Genomic DNA, 23,683 nt, shown 5'->3' on the forward strand with positions numbered 1-23,683 from the left:
TGGCATCTGAAAATTGATAACATCGCTTGTATGGGAAAAAAGGGCGTAATATGTACTAGGCTGCCTCTCTGGACCGTTGCATCTCCGTCCATCCATAAATTCTTCGTCTATAGAATCGATCCTTCTCTTTTATAGGGTAAACTCATTGCGGGTCAACACTCGGCTCGACAATTTTTTTTCCGATTTTAATGTTAGATCTATTTCGATAATAAAGTTTCAGAGAAGAAGTATGTTCCCTGATAATAAAAATCTCCATCCATTTCCATCCATTTTCTCGATTATCCTTTTTATCCTAATTAGATGTGTCTTAATAATTAATTTTTATTTAGCGAATAAGGTTTCATCTCCTTCGGCATTGCGCGTCAAACTTTTTTTTCTTCCAAAATTATTTAATAATATAAAAATTTGTGATAATAGCCTAAATATTATTTTCATAGGCTTAATTAACGAAATGTTCTTGCTATTTTCAAATTTTTGTCGAAACACAGTTTCACACAGTTGCACAAATTAAAATAAGTTGAAGCGTGAAAAAGTCAACAAAGTGAAACAAGTTGTCGCAGTATGTTTTTTTGTTTGCAGCGGAATCACGCTTTGTTGTAATTTCCTCTCGTTAGTACCGTGGCACGTTTGACTCCAAATCACTCTGCTTGGACGTGAAGCGAAACACGCGGAGGAAACGAACTGAATAGATTCTTAGTTTTTTTTCCAACAAAATATGATTAAAATTGGAAAACAACTATACAGTTTCAGTAGTCTCTTTTAGTTTTGAAACGAGTAATCAAAACATGCGTTGTATTGTTATTTTTAAATTATCTTGCTCAACTATCACATGCGATATTATGTATGAGAAAGAGACATAAATCTATTGATGCCGAGACATTTTTATTTTATCTTTTACAGATATACCGGACATTCCTGAAAATATCAAGAATTTACAGGCGTTACAGGTGGCAGATTTTAGCAGTAATCCTATTCCAAGGTTATTAAATTATTCTTATTTTTCTTCTAATTTTGTCTTCTAACTCGAGTAACACTCTATACTGTGTATATTAGTATAGCATCATCTTCTTGGTAACGCTTATTGTTCAAATGTAGATGCTTAATTCAAAATGATATTTAAAGCAATAATTAATAAATTTTCATTTCATTGCTTTTTCTTTCAGGCTTCCAGCAGGATTTGTGCAGCTAAGAAATTTAACTGTACTTGGACTTAACGATATGTCTCTTACAAACTTGCCACATGATTTTGGAAGGTAATATCGAAGTATATCTCAAAGCTACATTATTTAGATATTATTATGTAATCTTATTCTTCGTTTCATAAATTATTACAAATATGTATTTCTCTTATAGCTTGGAAGCATTACAGTCATTGGAATTAAGAGAAAATTTGCTCAAATCCTTGCCTGAATCGCTTTCCCAGCTTTTAAAGCTTGAACGGCTGGATCTCGGTGACAATGAGATCGAAGAATTGGTAAGTGTTATTTGATTTTTTTTATTCTTAATTTTTACTCGAAATCAATAGTGAATGGAAACGACCATATTTTTACAAAGATAATAATCTGTGTGCGGCGCGTGTAAATTTTTATTTTTACTATCCTACTAATGACTTCTTAGTATAGGTATCTTATGGATAAAAATATTCTCGGCAATTTATCTGATCACATATGTTATAATTATAGATTTTACTTTGAGACTGATAACAGTTTTAATAGTTTTTTATTATTGTATTTTTCTTTATTGTTGTGTTTTAATAGTTTTTATCATTGTATTTTTATTGTTTATATTTAATTGCTTTTTCGTTGATTTACGATGACATTTACGATGGTTTTATGTCAAGTCATTAAACTTAAGATTTAATTATAGACTAATTGAGAGAGAGAGAGAGAGATGAGAGAGAGAGAGAGAGAGAGAGAGAGAGAGAGAGAGAGAGAGAGAGAGGAGAGAGAGAGAGAGAGAGAGAGAGAGAGAGAGAGAGAGAGAGAGAGAGAGAGAGAGAGAGAGAGAGAGAGGAGAGAGAGAGAGGAGAGAGAGAGAGAGAGAGAGAGAGAGAGAGAGAGAGAGAGAGAGAGAGAGAGAGAGAGAGAGAGAGAGAGAGAGAGAGAGAGGAAATAGTCATTTTTTATTATATTATTTCGTTTGAAGCCTGCACATATAGGAAAATTACCAACGCTACAAGAATTGTGGCTCGATCACAATCAATTGCAACACTTGCCCACCTGAATCGGCGAACTGAAAACACTGGCATGTTGGATGTTTCGGAAAATCGTTTGGAGGATCTTCCTGATGAGATTGGTGGTCTCGAGTCATTGACGGATTTGCATTTATCACAAAATGTTATTGAAAAGTTACCTGACGGACTCGGCGAATTAAAAAAGTTAACTATCCTCAAAGTAGATCAAAATAGACTTTCTACCTTAAATCCAAATATAGGAAGGTAAGCACATGAAATATTACATTAACATATTACATTAATCTATTATTAACATTAAAGATAAAGATCATTATCTGGAGATAAAAATTTACTTACGTTTTATGTTTCAGGTGTGAGAATTTACAAGAGCTAATTCTTACGGAGAATTTTCTTTTAGAGCTACCATTGTCTATAGGCAAACTGTACAATTTAAATAATTTGAATGTTGATAGAAATAGCTTGCAGTCTTTACCGATAGAAATTGGTAAGATGATATAATGCAAATTTTTATTTTATGATATTGAATATATAAAATATTCAAGTATAAGTGAACGAAATTTAAATAATTAAAATTTATTTTTTTTTTTTTAGGTAACCTAAAAAAGTTGGGTGTATTGTCTTTAAGAGACAATAAATTACAATATCTACCGGTTGAAGTGGGACAATGTACTGCTCTTCATGTCTTAGATGTTTCTGGCAACAGGTATATAATTTTTGTAGTACTTTTTATCCATATTAAGTATATTTGTTAGCTTTATTATAATTAATATAAATCTAGGAGGGCAAGATATAAATGTGTTACGTTTGAATAATATGCTTATTTATCTTATTATTATTAAATTATAAAATAACAATATCTAAAACAATGTACAATTTTGCTATACAGATTACATTATTTACCATATTCCTTAATCAATTTGAATCTGAAAGCGGTATGGTTAAGTGAAAATCAAGCACAACCAATGTTAACGTTTCAAACAGACGTTGATGAAGAAACGGGACAAGAAGTATTAACATGTTTTCTTTTACCACAATTGGAATTTCATCCTGATGGTTAGTATAATTAACATTTTATTTTATTTATTTTTCAATTTTTCATACATAATTTTCAAAATTATCTTATGAAATTTGTTTAATGATAAATCTTAATCTTATTATATAATGAAGATTTACTTCAACTATAAAATATTACAACATTTATATAAATTTCACATATACTGATCTGCAAATTATTTTATAGTGCAAAATAATTAAGTTTTTCATTTTCTTTTTCAAAATTTTATTCAAACATAATATATAAATTCTGTAGAATATATATAAAAATTATAGAAAAGCAAAAATGTTTAAGTTAAAGACAGGAGAGATGGCAATTCTTATGTAATGTTATGATTCATGAAAGTTTATACAATTAATTATTCCATTTTTAATATATTTATCAATGCACAATTGATGATGTCATTCTTTAGATTCAGGTAAATTGGGAATGTTAGTTGGCATAAGAAATGTTCAAGGTTGTGAAATGCGTGAGCTGACAAGCAGTGATGATGAAGGTTGGCAAGAAAGAGAAGCATCAAGAACGCATTCCGTAAAATTTACTGATGAGCCACCAGAAGCCGATAAAGAGGTATGTTTACTGATTTGCTTTTTATAAGCTAGTTTGTATTACTTTTTGTTTTATATTTTCTTTTTTATTTATCTCGACAAATAGATTCCATTTATACGTCAAAATACACCACATCCGAAAGAGTTAAAAGCTAAAGCGCATAAGTTATTTAGCAAAGGAAAAAGTGAAAGTCGATCAGAATCTACAGATGAACAGGTAAGTCTTATAATTAATTTATCTTTTCTTTTTTAGCAAACTTTAATTTGCCAAAACAATTCTACCTATACATTTTTAACATTTTTTTATAACATTCTCAATGTATTTTATTTTATATTATCATGTAAGATAATCTTGTTAAAACCTTTCTTCAGGATGTTTCTCAAACATTTGGATTGGACAAAACAGAATCGGAATCATTAGTTAATCCTGTAGATATGCCACAATCTGTTTCTGAACAAGAGGAACATGTAAAATGCAGTATTGCACAAGAGCATCATAAAACACCAACATTTGGTATTGACTCTGATAACACAGATATTCAACTTAATAAAGAAAGGGATAATTTTTCAACTCAATATTCTACAGAATTTCACACAGTGAGTAATTTATATCTTATTAATATTTAATATTTAAAAGAAGATATTATCTTTTATCTGCATTATATCAATTTTTAGAATGTAAAATACGCACATATTGTGATTAAACAGTATATACATGCTAATTATAATTTACTCTTGCTTTTTCTTGTATATATTTATATACATACGTACATACGTACATACGTACATACATACATACATACATACATACGTACATACATACTATATACCCCCCTCCCCCCAACATACACACATACATATACATATATTTCTATAGTTTATTTTTTAGTAAATTGAAAGTGTTTATTTTTGTAGAATGCAAGTACTGAAAATTCTGTCCCAGAATCAAAAGAAAAAGATGAAGAAGAATTTGAAAATGAAGATATGCAAAGACATGTTGAATTTAATATTATAGAAGATGCAAATAATGAAGATGTTTGTGATTCGAATAAGCCCAATAAACTTCAACGTAGAGATACTCCACATCATTTGAAAAATAAACGCATTCATACGACAGTTGACAAAGAAAAAGTCGCTTCTATTATTGCACAGGTTGATATTTTTTATGTGATGTAATAAGTAAACAATACTATTTATAATATAATTACAAAACATTTAATGTAATGAGTAATTAATTTTTTTCTATTGAAGAATCATATAATACTTTTTGGTTTGTATTTGCCAATATATTTGTTATATATAATCAGAGTAGATAGATTTATACTTATATTTATAGGCACTTATGAAAAAAGATGAGACTCCTATATCCTTACCACAAGTAGAATCAATGGAAACATTCGACACACATAGTCAAGGTAACTTTAAGCAGCAAGTTATAATAGAATTATAATTTAATAATTCCGTGACAGTTTAACAAATATCGCATTATTTATAAGATAAATTTGTTAAAATTATTTTAACGGTATTTGTTTATTTAGTTTTATTATTAATTTAGAATAGTAACTGTCATATTGCGATATTAATTAGATATTATATTAGATTTTGTTTTGAAGACAGATTTTGTTCTTATCATATGCATAAATAAAAATTCTCTTGAAAAATGATGGTAATAGATTTTGAAGACCCTCTATATATGAATCTTTGATTTTATTTCTCTATTTTGATTTTATCTCATGATAGAGAAGGGGAAATGCGATAAGATATATCTCTTGCCCTACCTATATCTTATCTAATCCAGTTATCAATGTGTCTCTCAATGGTACGCGTTAGGAAATATAATAGTGTACGTTGATAAATTACAATAGTATACTTGTAATATATGTGATTTTTTTTTATATAAATGGAATTATTTTTATACAACATAAATTGCAAAGGATAAAATTACTTGATACAAGATGTCCAGAAGATATAAATGTTTTATTAGAAATAAAAGAATAAGGAAAAGTAAATGTCCGATAATACATAATGGCAAGATATTTATTAAATTATATTTATGATAATGGTATTGAAACAGTGACCATTTATTTGTTTTACCAAGATTTGATATTTTATTTTTTGGTATTTTGATTTTTGATATTTTAGATGCAGCATCTGATATCGAACCAACATTAGAAATACGGGAAGAGCAATATGAAATTCATATAGAAAGAACGACAGGTGGATTAGGCTTGTCAATAGCAGGTGGTATCGGATCGACACCTTTTAAAGGCGATGATGAAGGCATTTTTATTTCAAGAGTTACCGAAGGTAAATATTTATTTATTAGTAAATAACTTTATATTTATCATGTTTATGCATATCACATGTAAATGTTTCTATTTTACACTTATGAAATATTTGCTATATATATATATATATATATATATATATATATATATATATATATATATATATATTGATTTTTTCCATGTGTTTATTTAGGTGGACCTGCAGACTTGGCTGGGTTAAGGATAGGAGATAAAGTAATATCTGTAAATGGAGTGTCGGTAGTAAATGTAGATCATTATGATGCCGTGGAAGTATTAAAAGCATGTGGACGTGTACTTATATTGGTTATTATAAGAGAAGTTACAAGAATAGTTCCGCCATATGAGCAGGTATAAAATATTTTATTATTTTTAATCGTATTGATATATTTTTATATTGATTTTTAAATCGATATCCTAATTTTTTTTCTATTAAACTCAGGCACCAATGAGAAAAGATTCCGTATGCTCTAGTTTAAGTACAAGTAGAGCACCAAGCGCAACATCTTACGTTTCATCTACAGCATTGTCACATACATTGGAAAATGGCGATACATCTGTGTCTCATGAAAGTACAAAGGTAATGGTTTATTAATATTTTCTTTTATGATAAACTATGATAACGATTTAAATGTAATATATTGTAGACGAAAAAAATTCCTGACCCTCTAACCACCGTAAAAGATAGCGAACCTATGGTTTCTGTTCTCTTTCACACAACATTAATACGAGATCAAAATGGGCTTGGATTCAGTATTGCCGGTGGGGAAGGTTCGCCATCCTTTAAGGATAATAGCGATGTAAGTTTGTAGAATAAAATTTTTTATCATTACATTAATTTATAACAAGATAATTGCATTATCGATCGTTTCTAGGCAATTTTTATCTCAAGAATAACAGATGGTGGAGTTGCCCAGAAAGATGGTAAATTATTAATCGGAGACAAAGTAATATCCGTAAGTACTTTTTATTAAATCTATTAAATTATGATATTGGACGACAAAATTTAATGTATAAATTGGTTATTTTTGTAGATTAACGGAGTAGATATGAGAGGAGCGAAACATGAACAAGCAGTGGCTTTACTTACTGGCTTGGAAAGATTTGTTCGATTAGTAGTCGAACGGGAAATACCACTTTCTCAAGCGAATCTTGCCACTCCTGTTGTAACTCCTTCTGAAAAATCGCCACGTGTTATAGGTACGCCAAAACCTTATACAGGCTTGTATAATGCCAATAGTTATATGGCAAATAGACCTGGATATGGCGGATATCGTCGCTCTATGGATGCCGATAAAGCATTGACACCGAGTCCTACTTTAAAAACGCCACCATCACCATCGACATTACCTATGAAATCCGATGTTAGTGAGATACCTAAAATGAACGGCGTAACTGAGTCAGGAAATACTCTGAAGAATGTTTCACCAATTTCTCCCAGCCCGACAAATAATCAAACATATCCACAGCCGGTTCCAAGACATAGCGTTTCACAGATGTCACCTACAAATAATACTGGCTCTGCGACTATGACTCCTCATGTAGAGCCTAGACCAGTGTCTCCGCAGGAAGACATACAGGTACCGAAGCCAATCACCAACGAGGAATTTCAAGCTATGATCCCCGCTCATTTCCTTCGACCTCCAACATCCTCGCCTTCACCAGACTCCCATCAAGGCCCGATTGTAACAGTGACGATAAAGCAGCCCGATACTTTGCCTGGAGATGTTAATTTTCCTCCAGCTCCTACTACACTCGGTAAAGTTACTGAGACCATCACAAAGAGTACACTCACCGAGACCGTCGTAACTAGGGTGACTGACAACCAATTGGTGCAACCACTTATTATTGAGGTATGTGCTTGTTAGAGAAGAGCATCACAAATACATTGCACATATATTGCTAATATAGTTTTACTTCTTTTAGAAGCACATTCGTATCTTATTATTCTATCTTATTTGATTTTTTATTTTGTTATTTTTCTATGCTGTATGTATTTTATTATTTTTTTTAATTAAAATTTTGCTTAATTTTATGTCTATATATATAACTATATATAAAAATAGATATATAGTTTGAGTACACACTTTTATGTTGAAAATTTTTATTTGTATATCTTTTTAATTTGTATGTATACGCACATACAATGAAGCAATAGTCTGACTTCCATCGGATTATATCGCATGTTTGTAAATAATATTATTATTGGCTACATTTATAATTTATAATTAAAATATCTGATATTTGGATCAATTTGATATCAGCTACAATTTGAAACTTTATTAAATTTGCCCGAAATGTCAGTCTATTCTAAGTTAATACATAAAATACATTTAAAAATTTTTAAATTTATAGTTTAACACTTTAAGTTTAATTAATTTCAAATATAGAAAATATAACAAATACAAAATTGATTAATATGTTAATTTTTTTTATACATTATACTGTATTATTTTTTTCATACATTATATTTTCATACATTATAATATTTTTTTCATACATATAAGAAATTTCTATAATTTGAACTTGACATCCAATTCATAACTCTCTTTTTTATAATTAAAAATATAATTGAAATATATTTAAACAAATGCTCATGAAAAATTGCGATTTAATAAAAAGATTATGAAAATAGAATTGTCTTAGAAGAAAGAAATCCATTGTCTTAGATCCATTGTCTTAGAAAGAAATTTTTGATCGTTGCAATTATTTTTGCTGCATGTTTAAATATATATATATATATATATATATATATATATCTTTTTTAATTTTGATTTCTTTATGTGTAAATATTGAACTTTTGCTTAATTATATTTCTCTCTTATGCTTATTTTTCGTATATTAGTAAAATTTAAAAAATTATGGGATGACCTTAGAATCAATTTTGGTAACTATGGACTATAATAATGACAGTATGCTTATCTTCTGGCATGGGAATAGGTAAGTAGTGTAGAGATTTGTCTTGTCCCATACCATCCTTAATAAAAAAAATGGGATGTGAGGTATCATTGTCACAGTTTTATTTTAATAAAATCTGTATCAAAATCCATAGCTTGTGTTGTCCTTTACTAAATTCTCTGCATAAATCCTAAACTTTTATCCCGATTAATATCTTTAGCACTTTACAAAATTCAAACTTTTATTTTAAAATTTTTATAACTAATTTGATAATTATTGTTTAGGATGTTGTCCTTGTCAAAGAAGGCTCCTTGGGCTTTAGTATCATAGGAGGAACCGATCATTCCTGTACACCGTTTGGTGCAAAGGAACCGGGAATTTTCATATCTCATGTAAGTTTCTTCTTAATTTAATTTACAACAAAAAGTAATTTATTATTGTTTACACACACACACATACACACACACACACACGCGCGCGCGCGCGCGCGCACATATATTTCAGAAAGATATGTTGTTGAATGCCGTTTCTTGAATATTGCAATGTACTTCATCAGAGGGTGAGGAGCAACCTGATAATGATTAGATTGCTTCTCATCCTGATGAAGCGAATTGCAATATTCAAGAAATGGCCAAGAAAGCCAAGAAACGTTGGCATTTAGCAATGAATCATGACACGGGTAATACGCGAAAATGTATTAACCTTTTTGTAGAAAATAACTGTAAAAGACTCAAAAAGCATTGTATATTTATTTTTATGTAATTATTTATGTAATTTAGGTTGTTCCTGGTGGTATAGCAGCCAAGTCTGGTAAACTGAGAATGGGTGATAGGATATTAAAGGTGAATGGTACAGATGTGACAAAGGCTACACATCAAGAAGCAGTAGTGGAACTTTTGAAACCAGGAGATCAAATCGTGCTTACCATTCAACACGATCCACTTCCAGAAAGTTATCAGGTAAATAACATACATAGGTTTTAATGTGACATTGCTTTTAAAGAGCTGTTTAGTGATGCTTTAGAGCTATAAGTCTACGGATTAAATATAATTTTGTGTATGCAGTTATAAAAAATTATTATAAAATTACACACGTTTTTTTCGTCACGTGACTTTTTATTTTTATTTTATATTTTTATTTTATATTTATTTTTATATTTTATATTTATATTTTTATATTTTGCCTTTGCAATTAATATATTGTAAATTTCTCAAAAAATATATATGTAATATTACTAGCATTTTTTAAATATTTAGAATAACACATTACATTGATTTCTTAGTATCTTTAAATTCCATCATTGTTTTTAATTTTTTGTAAATAAATACATATTTGAAAAATTGTTTTTTAGAAAAAAAATTATTTTAACTTTTCATGCTTAGAATTATTGATATTAAACACAACTATACAGATATTAAACACAATTATAGGCAATATTTTATTAAATATGTAAATGTATTTTAAGAAAAAAAATTTTTCCTTATTTTATTTGTTTCCAAGGAATGCTTATTAGTCGTAAACACAATGGCACTTGGTGCTTTAGCGTATGATTATTTCCTTACCTAATGCAGTTTTTTTTATAATTTGCCCCACAAGCTGGTCGAAATAGAGTACATCCCTGTGACAGTAAGTACTCGATGCATTTGACACATGTCCGTGAAAAATTTTGTTCTCATTTATGCTTATCCCTACGCCAGCTGCAAATTTCACTATTGTATTATGAATGATTCGCTTTTGCTTGTGTCGCGCAATTTCACACGCATAAGAGAATTTTTTTATTTTATATTCAATTTTTTATTTTATATTCTGCTTTTTATTGTGCTTTTTACTGTGCTTTTATGCCGTTATATTTAATATTAAATACTAAATAAAATTGATGATCCTTATTCTATAGAAATTTAATTGTACTTGACTTTTTTGTTTTTACTGTTAGTAAAAGATTTCTTAAATCATCATTTCTCGTAATTTTTCATTTTTTAATATTAAATTTCTTATTACAAATTGTCCATTTAAACTTGAATATTATTGAAGTATGTATAAATAAGTATGTATAAATAATATTAGTACGGAAATCAAATAATTTGCTACATATATCATTTATTATATAGATAATCATATGTAACACGTATGTGTGTATGTATGTGTGCGTGCGTGCATGCGTGCGTGTACATATGGCAATACAAAAAGTTATTACTTACAATAAAATGGACTAAAAAATTAGTTTTTGTATAACCATAATAATAGTTCTTATTTCTATAATTCTATATAGTTTAAAAAATAAAAGAAATAGTAAATTGTTTTATAGGAAGAATTGATGTAACTGTTTTAGGAATTAGTGATAACAAAGGAAGCAGGTGAGAAACTTGGTATGCACATTAAAGGGGGACGAAGAGGACAAAAGGGTAATCCTCTCGATCATACCGATGAAGGAGTTTTCATATCGAAGATTAATTCAGGAGGTGCAGCTAAGAGAGATGGACGATTGAAAGTAAGCATGTAGATTTGTATTTGCCTTTTTATACTGACATATTTGATTTAATACTTACTTATATATCTTATCTAATAGGTTGGAATGAGATTACTGGAAGTCAATGGTACATCATTGCTAGGGGCAAGTCATCAAGAAGCTGTTAAAATCCTTCGGAGCTCAGGGAATACTATTACGTTGGTTGTGTGTAAAGGTTACGATAAAAATGAAATTGAGTCAATATTAACATTGTCCGATGGTAGAGATAATAAGGAAATTAAAGCGTCTCACGAATCGAAAGATCCGACAACAGATGATACTAAATCTCTATCACAAAGTGTATCCAGTTTAGATCGGGACGATGAGGAAGCTGCGATTCTTAGACAAGAACAAGAAATGAAAGCTGAACTCGTTGCTTGGGAACAAGAGGAACGAGAACGTGCGCTTGTAGAACAAAGAGAGAAATCCACACCTGAAAAGGTAAGTCTTATTTGAATATAATAGTTATAATATTTTATTTGTATATAACAAGTTACTGCTTTTAACAATTTTAAATTCTTATAATTTTTATATAGAATTTTGAAATGATCTATTTGTTATAACTTGGATTTGGAAATATACAAGGATTATATACATTACAAAAACTGCATAGCTATTATTTTTTTTGTATTTTTTATAAAAGATGTTATTTTATCGTGAAACGAATATATTTTTGTGCAAGGATTTATGCCAGCATATTTTCCAAAACGCATTTTTCTAAATTGATTATGTACGATAATCATGATTCAATTTATCTCTAATGTTCTTTGATTTAACTCTGATATAGGTATTGGATGTTGTACGCGCGGCAGAATCCTTAGTAAGCAAATCAAATAGTCCTGTTGATATAGTTGTACCACCGAAGTCACCTGGGGGCACTAAAGATCTCAAAACTACCACAATTGTTATGAGTAAACATACACTAGCACCTCAGAATCCTAATAACGTAAGTATTACATTAATAATTTTTTTTCTTTTAATTATCCTTTGTGCACAAAACACACATACATATACATTATACATTTTTTTAAAATCGAGCAAATTTGGAAATAAATTTAATATGTTGTAATATGTCTCTTGTACATATAGCAATCTATTGAATGTTATGCTTCCCTCCTTATAAATTATCTTTCCCTCCTTATATGTTTTTTGTTTAATTTAAAATGTTTTCTTGAAAAAGAATTCAACATCATTCTTTTTAATAAATTTTTTATGCATTTCTTGTACCTTTTTTAAATTATTTTAATTGAAAGTAAACATTTTTATCTCACTCTTATTCTGTTCTACGTACAAATAAATAGTGTATTTGTAATAATTTTTTATTATGTTATATAATATATTGCATGGGGTAATCTTATTATTAACAGCTTATTTATTAATAAATTTGAGTTTACTATATAATATTACTTTTTTTTTGGATGTTGCATGGCTTTTGGTACGAAGGTATTACATATTTTGTACTCTCAGCTTCTATCATTATTGCTAATTTATATACAAAAATAAATGTATATCTGTATACACCTTTTAATAAATAAATGTATATTTACATTTAATATACATTTAATATACATTTATTTATTAAAAGGTGTAAATTAATGAATTATAGAATTTAACGAATAAAATAATTATTTGTTAAATTAAGTGATTTAAATAGAACATAACTCACTTTTAAATTAATTGTTAGTTTATTTATATAAAGTGTCTTAATATAATTAATTTAATTTTGATTATTATACAAAAATGTATGTGTACATACATCTATATATGAATGTGCATTTCTGCATAAAATATGAAAATAGAAAAAAAAAAAAAAGGAAAGAGATTGGGTGGAAAAAAAAGAGATATTCTTAATCTCAACAAGTGTTTTGAAAATTATTTAAGTATCTGTTATACTTTTGACAGAATCGATTGTAAAAAAATTCTTGTTTATTGTTATTAAGAAACATTTTTATTACTACGAAGAATAGCTTCAATTTTCTTCCAATAACATAAGAATGACTCAAATATAAAATGTTTCAATGTTTTAGTTTGAAATATCATAATGAATTAAACTATTCGCACACAGGTTTTATAAAAATCGATTTAATATAAGACTTTTCAAGCCTTTAAATATTGGAACAAAATTATATATATTTCTTTTGATATTTCTTCAGTAATAGGAACTCAAAGCATTTTCATGGAATTCAATAAATACAGCGTGTAAATATGTTCTTACATAATTTCATTAGGTACTCTAAGTGGCGCATGAAATGTACAGTTGTCAATTGTCTTTAGCATCGCATGGTTTCCTGAGCGCCAAAAAGAGAGATATTTCACATGTTTACAGACAGTGGAAGATGATAGCGCTACTTTGGCTGCCCTCTAACAGGAGTGAGTCGTTCGTCTTTCTACTCATTTTTCCTGTGTCTGCGTCCATGCCTCTGATTCCGCAGGACTATGCCATAACAAAATATTTTAAGAATCATTATCATGGCATTAACTCGCGTATAATCATGATTTATTGCATTTTTGTATGTCTCTTAATGTTATACAGCATAGCTATTGTTATTCCATTTGTTATTGATACTGCCATTACAACATTAAGTAAACATATTATTGAAAATGTGCTGACAGTTGGGTTGAATAACTAATTTTTTGCTTTAATGAAAACGGAATAGAAATATAAAAAAAAGTTATGACGCGCGTAAGTGTGATCTTACTCCATTAGAAATTGCATATATCGCACACACATGCGCGTGTGCATATGCACATGTGTATATATGTATGTATGTGTGTATACGTATGTATGTGTATATATCATATATACATAAGATTCATTTGTTTATAAATATTGGATGACAAAAAAAGATGTTTCTGTGATAGTTAGATGCAAGTGTAGTAAAAAAATTTCATCCACTTGATCTTTCTAGTAACATTTACATATTGATTTTTGAATTCATTTGTCATAAAATAGGCAATATGCGATACGTATAAGATACAGTTGTTGCATTTAATCTCGATTAATCATTGATTTTTCTTAGCTACTGAATGAGAGACCACTAAAAATAGGCGATTTGTGATATATGAATTTTTTAATGCAATAACAGTCTATATAAGCATCAAGCTTTTAGGAATATTCTAATTGAATTTTTCTTCATGTAGACACAAATATTTCAGTCATTTAAATAATAAAATTTAAATATGTATTATATTTAATATATTTATAACATATTTATATGATTACGTTTTCTAATTATGATATAAGAGAACATTTATGATTTATGATTTACTCTCATGTTATGTAAGAGGAACATTGTAAATGTTCTAATGAATATTCTAATAACTGTCAGAATATATTTTATGATTAGAAATATTTTTTCTTTATGATATATAAATTCATAAAAAATTGCTGATAATTGTTTTATATTTTGCTATTAAAGAATAGATAAGTGAAATGATTTTAGCATATATATATTATATCAAGTAGCATATATATTATATCGGAGAAAAATTCGAAAAAATATTTCCAAAATAGATTTTATACATATACACACACATATATATATATATATATAATATATTATGATTTATTCAAAAAAAATATACTAGACATATACACAGATGCGCGCACGCGCGCGCGCATGTGTATACAAATGTATATTTTTCCTAATTGAATTATCTGCATTACTGTTATTTATTTTTTTTTCTTTTTAAGAAGCATATGGTATTTTCTATTATTTGATTAATTTTTAATTACATATGTATACGAATACCGTGACATCCCCTGCACTTTATTTTGACTACAATTTTTGTTTTTTATATTGAACATTGATTTTTTAAAATTTGATCAGCAAAGGGCAATGAGAAACACGCGGTAAGCAGTGCGCAATTAGATTATACTCAGTCACAATATTGGAGCCGAAACGTTTGAAGGATTGATTTTTAATAAAGAAGAATTATAAATCTAATTGCGCATTGCTTACCGCGCGTTTCTCATTGCGCTTTGCTGATCAAATTTGAATGATCGAGAAACTCATATCACTAATTGATTTTTTTCTAATGAATTTTTTTAGTTATAGTTTATTGTTTAGTTAACTTATTTAGATTAAATCAAATTTTACTTTTGAAAAGAAATTCTAGTTTATATTATCAATTGCTAATTGATATCCTATGTCAGGCAAGAGCGACTATTTTAAAAAGATACAATAACGCAAACACGCATGATTAATTGTCTTATTTTACAAAGCACTGTTATCATTTTATTCGAAATGCAAATCTTAACGGGAGAAAAATAATATTTTATACTGTTAAGAGTTATAACATTGTTGTGAGCGTGTTTTGAATATTGGCCTTTGTCTCAGTTAGACGTATTAATAGTCTTGACAGTTAGTACATTAGAGTACTACAATTAAGTCATATCATTATTGAAATTTGAATCAATGTATCTATATATTTTCTATAAGCATTATATGTTCATATAACTCTAATGGACCAGATGTTTATATATTATTACAAAACTATCGGATAAGCTAATATTTACTTAAAAATATCTGAAAGATGTTAATGTTAAAGTTCCAGTTGATTGGTATAGGAATGAAAATTGAATGTTTTTAAGATAATCTGCCTATGCACAAAAATTTTCTGAAAGTGGTTATAGTTGTCCCTGTTATGAAATACATATTAAAATGAAGATACTTTTTTTCATAATCATATATTTAGATAGGAAGAAAATATAAATATAAATGTGTGTGTGTGTGTGTGTGTGTGTGTGTGTGTGTGTGTGTGTGTGTGTGTGTGTGTGTGTGTGTACATACATACATGTATATATATGTATGTATATATGTATGTATGTATGTATGTATGTATGTATGTATGTATATATACATACAATTGAAAGATATATTATTTTACTGTAATGTAGTTTAAAAAAATCAATTTACTATGTTGTTTCATGTATCCTACAGTAGAGGAGACTGTTTACCGTGAAATAATTATGATCGAAAATTGTTTCAAAAAGCATCATTTTTCATGTACACGTAAACGTCCAAATTTATTTAAATCTTGCAATGATAGTGATATAAATATAAAGCAATAAAACTATATAAAACGTATAACATTCTTATGTTTGAATGAGTATAAATATATTTTTAACATTATAGAAAAATATGTAATTTACATAAAATGAAATGATACACATCCATCCCGAGATATTTTACAAGATACAAAACATAGATCAGTGAGTGGTTACAGTGGATACAGGAACACAGTGAGACAAAACATGCCAAGTGTCCTAAAGGCACATAACAGTCTTCACTACTACATCGATACGATGAATAGGGTACAAATATACGACAGCTTTATAAAATGAAAGAACATGTTTAATATACCGATCATATGTTTATAAATTAAATTGTGCGCAACGTTGCATGATTTATTGCAATAATAGTACAATTGAAAGACATACTATTGAACGAACGTATAGACGGATTCATAAAGAAAAAAAACGATTCCGCGACAAAGAAGTTTGAAATTCTTTAAATCCTATATAGATTTTATATGACATGTAGCGTTTGTGAAATAAATCTGTTTTAAAATATGATTACAAAACTTTAAGGAAAATATTCAATATTTAATAATTTATTATAGTAATATTAATATATTACTATAATATTTGATTACCTAATTTTTTTTTTTTTACAAAGTAATTAATGATTTTTATCGTTAAAGGAATCAATGGAGTATTTCGTGAACTATAGTTTTATAGATAAATAGGATGATATTGGAATAATTTGTACATGTGTATGTTGTGTTATAATTTATATTCGTTAAATAGCAGTATATTATTGGATTGCTTCGCATGTAATCGAATATTTTATGATAAACCACCTGTTATTTTATTTTGGTATACGCGTTTCATATATCGAGTACTAAGTAATTAATATAATAATATAATTTTCCATGTTATTTATTCAGTCAAGAACGAATGAGAAACCTGGAACATCGAAGGATTTTTCTTCATCCAAGTCATCTACGATCTCTGATCTCCCTAAGACAACGAATTTCGAACGATCTACTTCTATGCAAACTTTACCTTCTCGAACGAAAAAAAAATCTTTACCAAAACGCAGTATTACATTTGCTGATTTGCCACCGACTTTAAAAAAGAGTTCCGATTCCATCGTTTATCCATCCCATGTCAAACCTATGCTATCTATAACTAAACAACCAATTCGGCAAGAAATATCTACTTCCCTTCCTGGAATTATTTCCTGTCACACATCTGCACGTTTCCAACTTCCCCCGACGCCTCTAACTGCTCCTGAATGCTGGGGAAATCTTGACACTTCGGCTTCTATTACCAAACAACAGATAGCACGTTCTGTTGATGGAATTTTTCAGGTTGAGGTGGGTTTCAAAAGCATGTCTAACTGAATAACTACTACTAATGTTGTAAATTTATGTATAAGCGTATGACATTTAGCATGTAGGATAGACGCGATACGATTTTTTTTTTTTTTTATCAAAAATTATCTTATTACAATTATTTTGTACGAAAAACATGTAAATTGGTATTTATTTATGCAAATGTTACAAATATAGCAATCTCCAACTTCATCTCCAACACCACCATTGACGAAAATGTCAGTCAGCGATAAAAAAAAATTATTTGAAAGTGTCATAGAAGAACATTTAAAACCATCGCCTAAATCAGGTGAGAGTATGCATACTTTTCATATGTAAACATTATATACCTTATATTTGTAGTAAATATCGATCTTTAATTGATAATATAATTAAATTTAATTAGTAAAAATTAAATCAATAATTGCGTGTGTATATGTTACAGATAAAATATTCAGTTTTTTGAGTCAGGATGAGGTGGAAAAGATGAGACAAGAGGAAGGTAAGTTATTATTTGCGAATAATTAATTATCTATTTTTGTTTTGTGTCGTATAATAAATCTGATTTATTTTAATAATAAATTGAAGTTGGTTATAAAAAACTGCTTTTATAGAGAAAAAAATTGCAACTTTGACCCGAGACGAACTTAAATCATGGGCACAACTTGATGAAAACGAAGGTCTCGAAGATTTGGACACAATAAATCAGGATAATGGACGACCTAAGTAAGCTTCAATCTTCACGTTTAAATTATTTCTTATTTAGAAAGTGGAATAAACTTATGATTGATACATTTTATACACGGTTCAAACGAGCATTTAAGTTTAATATAAATGAATATGAAGTACATAACTATTCTACTTAAATATTCAGTACACAAATATTGTAAAAATTAAGCGGAAATTAAACTGTCTTATTAGAATAAACATGAACAAAATGCATTATACCAAGCAGCTTTTAAAAAATTAAAATTGTTAATATTACGTTAATATTATATTTGTTTGATGTATTACATGTGTATTTATTGATTTTTCGCTCTACATGGAGTAGAATATGCAATACTGAACAAGTTTTATTTATGTAATTTATTCAATAATATACTTACTTATATAATTCTGTTTTACCATAGAAATAAGTTAACTTTTTTTGCGAGAGAAGAGTGTGCGTTTGGTTGTTTTATGAATTTAGAATTAAATATTTGCATGTTTAACCGTTTGAATACCAATAAATAATATCATTATAATATCACTATAAATTGCTCTCAACTGTATTGTAACTGATATCAATTGACAATTTTCAGATTATTGATTTGTTGAAATTTCATAATTTTTGTATTAAAACGGTTAATTATGGCTATGATGTGGAAATTGATGATATTCTCGATATATTTTTCCAAAAACAAGTAATAGAACATTTTAAATTAGCCTATTATAAAAAAATTTATTATTTTTAAACTACATGTCTGACGACAATTATATAATTATGTTTTGCATGCAATGCACTTGATGTTTTACATTTATTTGCATTTTTATTTGGCTAATGTGTTTTAAATATAAATTCGCTGTGGCTTATATATTCTCTCCTATGCTGTATATTATGCTTATATCTATACCTAGATTTTGATTTTATATATACATATATATATATATATATATCTATGTGTGATAAATGATTATATATTTTGTATTAATTTTATTACATGCTACTGTGATAGCTATACAGCTACTGTGACAGATTTTAATTAAATTGAATTAAATTAAGATAACGAACAGTGGTATAATAATAGAAACAATTTCTTTCGAAATCTCTAATAGATACTATTTTTATTAGAATTTTAGAATTTTCTAAATCTATCTTTCCTAAGTCTAAATTAAGTATAAAATTAATTATTGTACATCTGAACAGATAATATTGTTTTTAAGCGCCAAAAATAGAGAGAACTTTATTACATCTTTTAGCAGCAGCATTCGTAATCTAACTCTGACATTTTGAAACAAATACAACACCTTTACATTGAGCATTCGATGAAAATTTCTGAACAATCAGTAATGCAAAAAATCTAAACAGCACTATTTTTGTGTTGCTTCTATATCTTTTTTAATAAATATGAAAATTATAGCGTACCTACATTATTCGTGAGTATGCATGCTCGTTACCTTCCAGTAGCCGACTGAGTTCGCGAACTTCGATCCCTCTTATCCAGAATGTTCCCAGCAGTGTGAGGACAGCAAAAGCGGAACGTCGTTTGAAAGAACGTTTAATACAAGAGGTATTATTTATTATATTTTCGTTACTTATTTATTATTCTATTAAATTATATGATAATAAGCAATACGCAATACGATTTCTTGTTCCTTCTTTGATGTTTTAATATAATAAATGCGATAATATACTCAAAATTTGCATATATGTACTTAATTTATACTAGTAAATAATTACAATTACAAACAATTATATATGAATTACAATAATTATCGCGCAGTCATTTTTGTAAATGCTTTTATCCAGAATCTCTTCTTTACAGGGTCTTATTTCGGACGAAGATGAAGAACATCTTTTAAGCCTTGCAGAACAGCGAACACTGAGAGCGGAGAAACGTGCTGCTTGGCGACAAGCGCGTCTTAAATCTCTCGAGCAGGTAAAATTGCAAGGAGAATTGTATATATAAAATTAATTAAGATATATAATACAATGGTAACTAATACGAGTGTTTTAACATCGAATGTTTCCTTTCTATACTTATAGGATGCGCTACAGGCACAGATGGTGATTAAAAAAATGAATGAAATAATGGATACCACTAATAAAGAGGAAGATGCGCAAGATACGACAAACTTAACTGATCCTGCCTCCGATCAGGAGAAGACAGTCGAAGTAAGAATATAGAAACAGTGTTTCAGGATGAAATAATTTTTTAAATTTATAATCTGCTCAAGATATAACCAAAATTCTCAAGAGATACAATTAATCTGCAAGCTTGATTCAAAGTTGTATTAACCCGATCGTTTACTAATTGCTGTCTTGCTCGCCTAAGCTAACGGCATTCATAAAGGAAAAATATGTTATTACAACGGTTCCCATTTATTTGTCTTTTACTATCTTAGTTTGCTACGTTACGGCCATCTAGCGCAGATTTTCCTAAGCTCGCTGTGCGCAGTAAAGTGGGTCCTCCTAAAGAGATACGCGAATCTGAGAAAGTAGTGGACGAGAAGGTCACTCGGCGTACCGAGGAATATCTTGATGAAGTGACGGGCGAACGTCGTGTACGAACTGTTGAATACGTCGAGAAGCTCATTGAGCGTCAGGTATTATATTTGTAAAATTTAGCACGAGCGTTAAAAAGTCCACGTTTGTTAGATAAATGAAGGGAATAGACAGCACAATTATAAATCACTATCGTAACTATCTCTGGAGTGCACCATATTTATGCGGATACGTATACTCTGTTTTATTTTTTTATTTTTATTTAAATATAGATGGATTATTCCATACCAAGTGGAAAATTCGCGAGCTTATAATACATTAACATTTTCTCTGACAACTTATTGATGAAAAGCTATTGCCGATAACATTAATTTGGTAAATGGCAGGAGTTGAATCATTTGAGATACAGTGCTAAAAAGTATTTGCTGTTTTGTAAGACAACTGAAACTAAATCTAGCATATTTTATATTCGCGCTATAAGAATAATAAAATTACGAAAGATATTAAAAGCAAGTTTAGTTTTATTTGCACATTCATGCATTCATATAACATTTGTGTAGCATTTGTTCAATTATTATTGTGTTATTGTTTCAAGATTCCATCGCTTACATCGATGGTACATTACGCACCATCTTGAATTATGAATGTTACTTCTACTGATCTCACTAACAACTTTTTCCTGAATCATCGGTAATTTGGTTTTTATATATCTTATGTATATGTATTTTAAGCTTATAGCGCTTTACATCCGTATGCATTTTGTGTGCATGATCCATTTTGCTCATATTTTTTTAAATATTTTCGATTATTTTGCGTTGCATGTAAAAGTGCGGCAAAACTATGCGGTTAAAGAAATTATTAAAAATTAAGAAACATGGGACAACTAACATCTTTTCTATCAAAATCCCATTATTCAAATCTCACTTTGTAAAAATCTGAAAAATAGAAAGAGTGACTGATATCAAACATATATGATGAAAATTTATATATATATATATATATATATATATATATATATATATATATAAAATTTGATCTTGTATCACAATGTTTTTTGGTTGTTTTAGTTGCAAACTAAATAATTTTGATTGCATCGTTTGCAATATATTCTTTATAAATTCAGAATGTATTGCGTGAAAAATAATTATGATTGAAATGTACAATATATACATTTTCGTAATTAGGTGGAAACTTTAAGGGAGAAGATTATATCATTGGAATTAAGTAATGCGGAAGAGGATGTGGAAAGTATAACTGGTACTGGTGCGAGCGATGCAGAGAGTGAAAGTGAAGATACTGCGGGACAAAATACGACTGTTAGTACTACAAAAGAAAAAGTAGATTTTCATTCTACAAGTGATACAACTGAAATTGCGAATGAAACTTCTACTAAAACAAATGCAAATATTACTGTTGCATCTACAAAGAAAAAGAAACGTAAGCGATCAAAGAAAGGTCGTCACTGACAAAATATTTTAATATTTTAATGAGTATTTTAATAGGTACAAAAAAGATTGATGTTAAAGAGACTTGAATAAAAATCAACAAAATTTTTACTATTCCATTATGTTACTGTTACACAAATTTATTGTGTAATACCATAATATTCTACATGAATATGCATACATTTATGCTAAACATAAATATAAATTATATTATGCGTATATATGCACATTTATATCTGTATACTTTAGAGTATATTTAATCAACTATTTCAGTATATCGGTACGTATTACCATGACGTAAGCGTGCCTGTATATTTTGTTTTTTTTTCTCACAAATATAATAAGTAATATAACTATAACAAAAATCATAATCTGATTCTAGATGAACATATTGTATTTTAATGAAAACATAATAGATACTTCGTGTAATTGACCTACTGAATACGACACGTCTGTTATCTATTATCTATACAATATATCTACTACAGAAATATAACCATCATTTTTTAATTACACTTTGTATACGTATCATCCATGTAATACAGTTTCACGAATCTAATGTGTAACATAAATTAATGATTTTCATTATTTTTATATTAATCTCATGTTACTAATTTTCATATATCGTCTATGTATTTTACCGTTAATTCACATTTTATTTCATCCTATACCAATACACCTAGAATTTGACTAAAGATTCAGAGATGAAATTAGAGATTTTCAAAAAATGATTAATATCTTAGTATCAAATACATAGTGGAAAATTATAATGTTTATGCCATTTGTTATTTTTTGGTTTTTTAATATACTCCAATTTTATTTTAATGTATGGATATGTGTGCGTCTTATTATAATATCTGTTTTAATCCAATTTTATTCATTTTATTGCGTAACAATTAGATATGTGCACATAATGAAAATGTTAATGAAGTAAAAGACATAAAAAGATACTGTACTGACGACAAATTGTCGGATACCGTTGCATTTTTATGTGCATGATAAAGATCATGCATTTCCATTTTTCCATAAAATTCTTTGAGAATTTTTGTAATTGTTTTTTTTATTGTTTTAAAGATAAGATGTGATAAAACTATGTAATTGTAATGTTACATACATAATTACGACTATATTTTATAATATGATGTA

The 23,683-nt window shown here is 28.3% G+C and overlaps 1 protein-coding gene across 1 annotated transcript in view; it reads left to right on the forward strand.

Moving 5' to 3' along the window:
- Positions 1-1,353: 1,353 nt before the first annotated feature.
- Positions 1,354-23,683, forward strand: part of scrib (scribble planar cell polarity protein) — a 24,667-nt gene continuing 2,337 nt past the window's right edge. The window contains exons 1-31 of the mRNA XM_089079545.1: positions 1,354-1,474; positions 2,146-2,437; positions 2,545-2,678; positions 2,786-2,897; positions 3,081-3,247; positions 3,661-3,818; positions 3,903-4,013; positions 4,169-4,393; positions 4,712-4,948; positions 5,133-5,211; positions 5,939-6,103; positions 6,278-6,453; positions 6,545-6,682; positions 6,750-6,902; positions 6,978-7,058; positions 7,137-7,955; positions 9,285-9,392; positions 9,780-9,959; positions 10,597-10,626; positions 11,330-11,488; positions 11,567-11,947; positions 12,294-12,452; positions 17,459-17,890; positions 18,086-18,197; positions 18,333-18,389; positions 18,502-18,613; positions 20,052-20,157; positions 20,413-20,526; positions 20,634-20,762; positions 20,993-21,193; positions 22,277-23,683. The exon at positions 22,277-23,683 is cut by the window's right edge and continues 2,337 nt beyond it. Coding sequence (XP_088935671.1) covers positions 2,247-2,437; positions 2,545-2,678; positions 2,786-2,897; positions 3,081-3,247; positions 3,661-3,818; positions 3,903-4,013; positions 4,169-4,393; positions 4,712-4,948; positions 5,133-5,211; positions 5,939-6,103; positions 6,278-6,453; positions 6,545-6,682; positions 6,750-6,902; positions 6,978-7,058; positions 7,137-7,955; positions 9,285-9,392; positions 9,780-9,959; positions 10,597-10,626; positions 11,330-11,488; positions 11,567-11,947; positions 12,294-12,452; positions 17,459-17,890; positions 18,086-18,197; positions 18,333-18,389; positions 18,502-18,613; positions 20,052-20,157; positions 20,413-20,526; positions 20,634-20,762; positions 20,993-21,193; positions 22,277-22,558 — 5,508 coding nt within the window. The 5' untranslated portion in view covers positions 1,354-1,474; positions 2,146-2,246 and the 3' untranslated portion in view covers positions 22,559-23,683. The remainder of the gene's footprint in view (positions 1,475-2,145; positions 2,438-2,544; positions 2,679-2,785; positions 2,898-3,080; positions 3,248-3,660; positions 3,819-3,902; positions 4,014-4,168; positions 4,394-4,711; positions 4,949-5,132; positions 5,212-5,938; positions 6,104-6,277; positions 6,454-6,544; positions 6,683-6,749; positions 6,903-6,977; positions 7,059-7,136; positions 7,956-9,284; positions 9,393-9,779; positions 9,960-10,596; positions 10,627-11,329; positions 11,489-11,566; positions 11,948-12,293; positions 12,453-17,458; positions 17,891-18,085; positions 18,198-18,332; positions 18,390-18,501; positions 18,614-20,051; positions 20,158-20,412; positions 20,527-20,633; positions 20,763-20,992; positions 21,194-22,276) is intronic.

The sequence above is a fragment of the Pogonomyrmex barbatus genome, unplaced genomic scaffold, assembly GCF_055798465.1.
Source record: "Pogonomyrmex barbatus isolate J1 unplaced genomic scaffold, ASM5579846v1 scaffold3, whole genome shotgun sequence".
Lineage (NCBI taxonomy): Eukaryota > Metazoa > Arthropoda > Insecta > Hymenoptera > Formicidae > Pogonomyrmex > Pogonomyrmex barbatus.